The sequence below is a fragment of the Portunus trituberculatus genome, chromosome 39 (genome assembly GCF_017591435.1).
Source record: "Portunus trituberculatus isolate SZX2019 chromosome 39, ASM1759143v1, whole genome shotgun sequence".
NCBI lineage: Eukaryota > Metazoa > Arthropoda > Malacostraca > Decapoda > Portunidae > Portunus > Portunus trituberculatus.
The window spans coordinates 20804192-20813588 of NC_059293.1; the positions used below are offsets into that span (position 1 = coordinate 20804192).

General features: G+C 48.6%; 1 protein-coding gene across 7 annotated transcripts in view; it reads right to left on the reverse strand.

Moving 5' to 3' along the window:
• LOC123515724 (RING finger protein 44-like) overlaps window positions 1–9397 on the reverse strand; it is a 105488-nt gene that overhangs the window by 60765 nt on the left and 35326 nt on the right. The window contains exon 1 of one of the 7 annotated variants that reach the window (XM_045274564.1): window positions 1529–2015. The exons of 5 other annotated variants lie outside the window; for them this stretch is intronic. In XM_045274564.1, the coding sequence (XP_045130499.1) occupies window positions 1529–1546 (18 nt within the window). In that variant the 5' untranslated portion in view covers window positions 1547–2015. Of the gene's footprint in view, window positions 1–1528; window positions 2016–9397 lie in introns of those variants that run through there. One more of the 7 variants, XM_045274569.1, reaches the window with a different exon arrangement.

Below are 9397 nucleotides of genomic sequence, written 5' to 3' on the forward strand. Positions count from 1 at the left end.
AAATATTCCCCAAAGGTTCGATGCACTCATTCACTCTCTATTGATCGGAAGTGACTTTGTATTGATCTGCAGTAAATTAAGCTTTTGTTTTATCCATATGAAGTTCGGTGCAGTTCTGAGGTTTACTTTACCCTTGCGTTGGTCAGAAGTTGATTTACTCTTGGAACACTTGAATCGGTCAGTGTACGGAGTGAGTGTGTTTGTGTGTGAGTGTTCGGAGTCTGTGTAAAAGACAAGGACCTGTGAGTGCCTAAGGGAGCTTCTACGATCTCATTGTCCCCTTGTCCCAACTCGCCTACATTCACTCGCTGTCAAGATAGGCCATCGGACACCCGCTGACAAAGTAACCTTTCTTTTTTCTCTCCTTCTCTTTCTTCCAACCTCGATTCCTGGCAGCAACTGGCTGGCCTCACCTAATCTGCCTGGCCGTGCTTCCTTTCACTCCCTCCTGCTGTCATCTGGCAGGCTCAGGACGCTCGCCACGCCAAGCTCAGGCCCAGGCGCTCACTGCACAGCCTGCCTCAATAAACCTTTACTGTCGTGCACATTGAATATTTAAAGATCCAAGTATATAAAGCATAACTAATAAGGACTGCTACACTGAGAGAGAGAGAGAGAGAGAGAGAGAGAGAGAGAGAGAGAGAGAGAGAGAGAGAGAGAGAGAGAAGTGTGTCCTCGCTTACCTTCACACACACACACACACACACACACACACACACACAGTCCTCATTAATAAGCAGACACAGTTTGCCTCACTCTGAACACACTCAGCTTAAAACATTACATTTTCTTGATGGACGGTGTAAAAAAAAACAGCAAACGATTTATTTTTTCCGCCCACCTGAACAGCATGCACACTTCAAGACCGCGGCAGCTCATGACACACAGCAAATATGGCAGGAGTCAGTCATTATGGAGCCCAGCACTCAGCACTGTACATCTGCGTCTCTTACAGAATGAGGTCAGACAGTGCTTCGCTTCTGGCTGACCTTGTGCATGCGACTACAGAATACTAAGCCGAGAGTGGCCCCTACCCCAGCACTCCCCAGCACCTCTCAGCCTCACCCTCAGCACTCAGCCACGATCATGTTGAAGCAATCTAAGCCTTTATAAAAACTAGACACACACAGCACCGATTCAGAATGTAGAATGCCAGAAAATAATTGACTAGGTAACCTGGATTTGACATAAGGGCACTGATTTCATATAGGGAGGGGGAGAGTAAGAGGGAGAGGGAGGGGAGGGCTGTCAGGTGGCACTCTCTCTCTCTCTCTCTCTCTCTCAGCCACCCCAGGGCCTCACAGGGGCTTGTTAGCGGCCTGCGGTCTTTGATGTTTTCTTAAGTAGTAACATTGCAATCTAGCCACGCTCTGTGCAACGCGGGGAGCCTGCTGAGGGGCGGAGGGCGCTGGGCCTTGCTGGGGCGGCTGCGGTGGGCGGAGGGCAGTCAGAACACCCACCTAACACCCATGCATTACCAAGCCATCACCAGCACACACAGACAGACAGTAAGCTACGATGTACTCACCGGTATGTACACTAGCATGATATGTCCTGGTGAACTGTATGAACTCCTGTCTTACGATATCTTCATGGGTCCATCGCTCACTGCACCAGCGGTCTATTGCTCCAGGCGGGCTGTCGAACACACTAGACCTTAGGGACGCACTCGCTCTCAGCCTCCACGATCAACTTTCCATACGATTTGGTCCTCGAGTTGGTTATTGGCACATTACTCATGAAAAATATGAGCCTTGGGTGGACTACGTCATTAGAGCGAGGAAGCTGGCGCCCTCACAGGGAGGAGACTGGCCGAGCTCGCCCACCAGCCGCCTTAGGGGCTTGTTGATCCACTACCTGACGGACGCTCATTATGCCTTGCCCATCTTAATCCCACAGCAGTTTGGGCTTACAGAAAAGCAGAGGTCGAGGGGGAGGGGGGCTGGCTGGTCCGGAGCGTGCGCAACAATCACCCTCCCGGCCGCTGTTTCGTCTCCCACTGAACCTCCCGCGCACACACCCGTATTGACTCCACCACGCGGCGGCGCTGCCAGATCTCCCTTTACCAATACATCCACACCATTCACCACGCCATCATCCACATTCCTTGCCCTTCACGACGTCCTAAACGCATTCATCACCTTGTTTCAGACCGTCTGTCACCATATTGAGGACTGACGGATCAATAAATTCTTCCCAAAGCTAAATCGCCCACTCAAGTGAGTGAAATCAATAGAATGGCCGATCCGTGCGTTTGGCACCGCTGCGCTGTGAGTCGATGGCACCCAAAGGCACTGTCCCACGCTCGCGCCAAACAAACAAAGAATAAATAACAAAACTATTGAACAATGGGAGCACAGCGATAAAGACCGACATCAAAAACCTCCAGTCATCAGAGCCGGGGACTCCAGCCCTGCCCGAGACACGCCCACGCCCGCGACAGTGAGCGTGGGCGTGAAACGTAGGAGTGGAGGCACTGCTCGCCTCATTGTGCACTCCCTAGCAGAGGCAGAGTGCACACATTTCATGCACGAAGCAGCTGAGACAGTCACCGTCCACCAGGACAGGGAGTGACAGGCACAAGGCCCAATGCTCCTCGCTCAGGCTGCTTCGCGGCGCCTGTCAATCGCAGCATCAACTTGGCCAGGCTCGCGTTTGCCTCGCGACTCACGACGTGCGAGAGGGACATCAGTCTCTCCTTAGCTAAATGTTTCTTAATGCCTCTCCTCGGGCCTAGGTCACAGCAGGCTGGCCAGGCTGGACAGGGCCTCTCCCTCCTGAAGCAGAAGCGAGGCGCCTCTCTGCCACCAGCCTCTATCCGCGCCCCTTGGCTCGCGGCTCTCTGATCGCCGAGCTCACGGCGCCACGTCCCTCACCCTGCAACATCCTACCTCACAAATAACAAATCGAGAAAACAAACACTGTCAAAATCCATGTCACTTATTTACATATTGAGCTGAGATATTTCTGCATTCTGGATGTGTATTTGCGCACATAACAGGCTCCATTACAACACAGCCAGGTACTCACGCCAGCAGCAACAAAAACAACAACAATGACAACAATGGCTCACGTGTCCATGGGCGGTTCATGGAGGTTATGGCTTCATGGTAACACGTGGGACACAGACACGACACAGCGGCAGGTAAACAGGACAGCTGATGGCGCGTGTCCGGCCGCCCACTAGAGCAGCGGTGTCCCGTCTTTGCAAAATGAAAATGTTCGCATCAGGAAGTGAGTGCACGCTACACTTGAAACAGAGGAAGCAGAAAAACCGGTCGAGTGAACCAGCAGGCTGCACCAACACGCCCCGGGCTGAGTTGTGGCGGGGCGGACACCACCACCACCACCACCACCTGCGGGACCAGTTTGTAGGGCGGCGCACTCACAACGGGACACTCGCCGGGCACTCGGGCACTGGGGGCATAGCCAGTCTCCAGTGTCCGCGGAAGGAACGCAAAGTATCTACACAATTCTTGAGCACCTTCTCGTAGACTGCTCGTATTCAGAAACGCGACTATTTTCAAAGGCCACAGAAATTATCAACAGTTACTGGTTTCTCAAAAGTGTTTGTCCTGTTGAAAATGTAAAAATTTTCTTAATCTCTCACTAGAACCGGAAAAAATAATACACCAAAATAAACCTTGAAGCTCTTGTCACTTCAACTACAGCTCTTTGAAATGTTTGTCCTGTTGAAAATGTAAAAATATTCTTAATCTGTCACTAGAACCGTATAAATAAGAATGAATAAAAATAAACTTTGAAGCTATTGTCACTTCAACTACAGCCCTTTGAATGTGGTGGAGGTGCGGACAGAAGTCTCTCACAATATGGTCTTTTGGCACGAAAGTCAGACTGGAACGAGGGAAAGAATGATGCAACAAAGGAAGGAAGGAAGGCTCTCCGTGTGTGTGTGTGTGTGTGTGTGTGTGTGTGTGTGTGTGTGTGTGTGTGTGTGTATCATGCATCACCGCCTACTGAACGAATCATTCATTTTCACCGTCACACTGAAGATAAAAAAACAAAAAAACAAAGTAAAAGAAAAGAGAAAAAAACAGAAACCGCTCAACTGACAGACCGTACAGCCTTATAAGCAAGTCTAAGTAAGGTTCAAGTGTCGCTCCCATCGTGGCGTCCTTGTACGGCCTCCCAGGTGGCAGTAAAGCCCGTGTTTGGAGACGCTTTGCTCTCACACCACGCTATTTTCAAAAGCCACCGAAATAATTAAGCGGGTTTCAAGAGTGCGTCTCCAGCTATTAATACAGAAAACTTATTATTCTGTCACTAGAACCGTAAAAATACACTTAAAGACCAGTGTTACTTCAAATAGAGCCTTTTTATATATGTACTGAGATAATTAGCCGGGTTTTCAAGAGTGTTTCTCCAGCTGATAATACAGAAAACTTATTAATCTGTCACTAGAACTATAAAAACACACTTAAAGACCAGTGTTAGTTCAAATAGAGCCTTTTTGAATGTAGAGATAATTAACCGGGTTTTCAAGAGTTATTCTGCAGTTAACAATATAGAAAACTTATTAATATATCACTAGAATCGTAAAAACACACTTAAAAACCCGTGTTACTTCAAATAGAGCCTTTAGAGTGTAGTGAGATAATTAACCAGGTTCTCAAGAATGCTTCTCCAGCTAATAATATAGAAACTGTCACTAAAACCGTAAAAACAAACTAAAAAACCGCGTTAATTCAAATAGAACCTCCGGAATGTAGTGAGATAATAAGCCAAATTCTCAAGAGTGTTTCTCCAGCTAATAAGAGAGGAGGACTGTCCAAGGGCAACAAAAATATAAAGAAAAAAGGCCCACACAGTTGCCAGTCTCCGATAAAACTAGTCAAAGGACAGGGACAAATATCTTGAAACCTCCTTCTCCTCACTAGAACCGTAAAACCACACTTAAAAAACCTGATTTACTCCAAACACAGCCTTTAGAGTGTAGTAGGGATGTGGCACAGTGTTTCAGAATATGATCCTTAACGCGGCACTGCACTTCACATAACGCGCCAGGACGTAACAAGACGCAGCGGGCACATGACACAGCGCGACATGGACTGAGACACGAGGCGAGATAGAGGGAACTGGTATCATCTCTTTAGACACTAACCATTCCAGAAACGACTCGAGCTTAAAGAAATATAAGAAGCGCAATTCTTACGTGTGGATTGGAACATAATAGCATAAGGGATGTTGCAAGAGGACGGCTAATCTATACGTGGTAGTTTCAGTATTAGTCATAATAACACAAAGCCTTCAATAACCGACTGTAGCTTCAAGAACTATAAGAAACGTGAATCCTACGCGTGAGAATAGAAACATTAAAGCATAAAAAACGTAAGGAGAGTTGCAAGAAGCCAAAAAACCTACATTTCACACTTCCAGCATCATAAACAAACACAAACCCTTCTATAACTGGCTGGAGCTTCAAGTACTATAAGAAACAAGAACCCTACACGTGGTTATAGGAACATGGGAGCATATAAACTTAAGGAAAGCAACAAGAAGCCAACAGACCTACACCTCACACTTCCAGCATCATATATAATCGACTGGAGCTTTAAGAACAATAAGAGACGTGAATCTTACATGAGGGGATAGAAACATGAGAACATAAAAACGTAAGGAAAGCAACAAGAAGCCAACAGACCTACACTTCACACTTCCAGCATCATATATAAACACAAACCCTTCAATAACTGACTGTACTACAAGAAACAAGAATCCTACACGTGGGGATAGGAACATTAGAGCACAAAAACGTAAGGAAACCTGCAAGAAGCCAAGAGACCTACACATGGCAGTTCCTGTGCGTTAAGTCAATGTATTAGATCATTGTTGCGAATACGTGTGCTACCCAAGGCTGTGTATTCTTATCTATCTGGTTTACTACACGCATATAGACTGACAGTGATGCGTATGGATGAGATTGAGACATTGGAAATAGATAAGCATGTTTTTTTTTTAAAGGATACCGTGTGTAAGATGATAGTTTAATTCTTGTAGTTTTCGATGCGTTCTTATGAGTTTATTGTCTCTTACACTGACAACTGCTAAGAAGAAAACGAGTAACTGATGTATTTGCGACACTAAGTATCAGTGATGACTTCGATGTCCCCCGATGAACTTTACAAACACCCACTGACTATAAAAATGACTATGAAAATCCTGCTGTCTTTTCTATGCATTCCTATGAGTTTATTGTCTCTTACACTGACAGCAGCTCAGAAGTATACAAATGATGGATATATTTGCAACAGTAAGGAACGGGGGATGACTTCAATGTCCACCAATGAACTCTGAACACCCACTCACTACAGGAATAACTATATAGAAAAAAAAATCTCATTGTCTTTTTGCTGCTAAGTATACGAATTTAATGACTGGTGTATTTCTGACAGTAAGTAACGGTGATGACTTCAATGTCCCCCATGAACTCTATAGATACTAACAGACTACAGGAATAACTACAAAAAAAGACCTGCTATCTTTTTACTGGAGCTGTGAGTTATGAGTGAGGGAGAAGCGGCACAATACAGTCATGAGGAAGTGAGCGAGGCGCCTGCTTTACGTGTTGACAGATGAGTCACTTCGCGGCCAGGTAAGGTCACGGCCACATTCCAGATTAATGCAGCCACTTCACTGTCACTAGCCACTCTCAGGCGAGGCATGTGTGTGTGTGTGTGTGTGTGTGTGTGTGTGTGTGTGTGTGTGTGTGTGTGTGTGTGCGTTTAGAGCTATATGGGGGCGTGAAGGGGCGGGAAGACTCTGCTGTCACTTCGTATTGGATGTCCGAGTGTCAGATTACGCTCATGCACACACACACAAACACACACACACACACACACACACACACACACACACACACACACACACACACACACACACACACAGATGAAGGAAAAGAGAGGCCAAAAAACATAATCCTACCAATTCTTTGCAAGTATAAAGTAACATTCGCCTCACCAAACTCAGCTCAGATTAAAGCTTTCACGGCAGGGCTGATCTAATTAACGTGTGTGTGTGTGTGTGTGTGTGTGTGTGTGTGTGTGTGTGTGTGTGTGTGTGTGTGTGTGTGTGTGTGTGTGTGTGTGTGTGTGACCTGACTGTCTATCCAGCTCAGAGCACCGCCCCTTCCCGCCGGGCTAGGAACAAGGAGCGGGGCGGGACTGCAGGCAAAGGGTGTAAGGTGTCGGAGGGTCGTGAGGCCGGCTGGTGGGAGACTGAGGTCGGGTGTGTGTAGCCGTGCACGTGGAAGGCGTCCCTAAATAACTCCTGAGGGCGACGCGAGTGTTAGGGGTCTTGTTCCTCGGCGCTACACTGAAAACTCTGAGGGAGGGAGCGGAGGGGAGATTAAGCAAGGAAAAAGGCAAGGTTAAGACATCCATCAGTGTTCAATAGCCAGGCATCGGCGGTGGGGCGTCGCGGTCCAAGGAGAAGTCAAGGTCATGCAGAACTATAAATGAAGGTTTCGACTGGCGCAGGTGATAACGGGGCGGCTGAGGCTGAGTTAGGGCCGGCCAGCCACGACTGATGCGGCGCAGCGGGAAGGTTGAGCCCGCGAGGATGATGGGGAAGCTTCGGAGGGTTTTGCACCTCAGGGCCAAGGCGGGAGTGTGAGAGGTAGCACCGGCCAGCGAAAGGCTCAGCTCAGGTTGCCCGCCTGATACCACGTTGGGAAACCTTCTCTTCTCTTCTCACCAGCCAGGACTGATGCTCCAGTCCTAACGCTTCTTTATTAATTCCACACAAACTCATTTAATTTACAACCGCCGCTTTGTATTGGGTGAACACACACACACACACACACACACACACACACACACACACACACACACATGTATTGTGACATGTAACTTGGAGCATGGGTCGGTAACCACACAGCATCCATACGCTAACAAAGTAAAGTGAAAAAAATAAAGAAATAAAAAAAAAAATCATAAGGAAAAAGGGTAAAATTTCTGATAAAAGTTGCCACAGGTCTTACCCGACGTCTCGTAATTAAAAGGGACCCACAAAAAAAGATTGCAGTTTCTCATTTAAGCAGCGAGTGGCGGCGAGGGTCGGCCTGGTGGAGGGTCGCGGCCCGAGGCGGCAGGCAGCGTGGTGGCGGTCACAGGGCCTCCCTCAGGAATGTACACAATGTAAGGCCGATAAAACAAACTCCTCCCCGGGACGACCGAGACACAGCCGGGAAAGGTCACTCTCCTTCAGGTTGCGATAGTGAGTGAGTGAGTGTTGCGTCACATCCCCCGGCGGGACTTGTGGAAGGAAGTGAGTGCCGGCAGGACGTGGCCGCTGCTGTTCCCCGCCCCTCCACCGGTGGCTGGGGCATCGGGCTACAGGGATACGGCAGCCCACACACACCCAGGAACGAATGCCGCCCCTGCCTCGGCCAGGGTGAGTGAGTGCGTAGTGGCGGTGGTGTTAGTGGTGGTGGTGGTGGTGTGGTTTATGCAACAGAGCTGTGATAACAAATCTTTAAACATTAGCATGCGTGTGTCTGTGTGTGTGTGTGTGTGTGTGTGTGTGTATGCGCGCCTGGTTTCCTAGCCTCCCCACGCCCAAAAAAGTAAGCCTCCATGCGACTGTAGTAAAATTTTTATCTCCAGCCGCCCGTCAACTGGTCACGGCACAATTTCCAGCGGGCGGGCACCCCTTCCCAAACATCCTGATTTTCCAGCCCTCGCCCCTAGCCAGTGTCGGGGTAAATGCAGATTGAGCGGCCTGCATCCAATTTCCTCCGCTTCCCCGCTCCGGAACTCGACGGTGCACGGAGGAAACCCGCTTAACACCGGCTGCACTGCGCTGGGGCGGGCGGCGCTGGGGGACGGGCGGGTATAATACAGACTGTGCTAGCCCCGAGTGTCCCTGAGATGCTGCTGCTGCTGCTCTAAACTAAGGATCTCAACGCCCTTATCAAAGAAGCTTAACGAAGAGCACCCCGTCAGTAGAAACAAGCTTGCATTAAAGTGTAGTGTAAGTTTATGATACCTGTCTTTAACTCTTAACGTTCCTGAAATGTTGCCACTACTCCAAGCTCACGAACCAAGCACCTGACTCAAGGACGGAGGCCTGGCGAGCATCACACCGTCAGCAGAAGCAGGTTTGTAATGAAGGTCCATAGGTTAGGATTAGGACAGGTGCCTTTGGTGTTCCTGAGTCGCTACCGGTGGATCCCAAGGACTCATTCAAGTATCAGCGATCGAGCCATCAGTACAAGCAGGCTGGGATAGGTTGGGTTAGTGAAGCTTGGTAAGTTTATGATACGTGGCTGTGTGGTGTGATGGTGTGATACGCTGCAGTGCTGGACAGGTGTGCGGCAAGCCAAGCGGCAAACAGATGTTACCACAGCTGTCCGCACATCACAGCAGCCCCATGACCT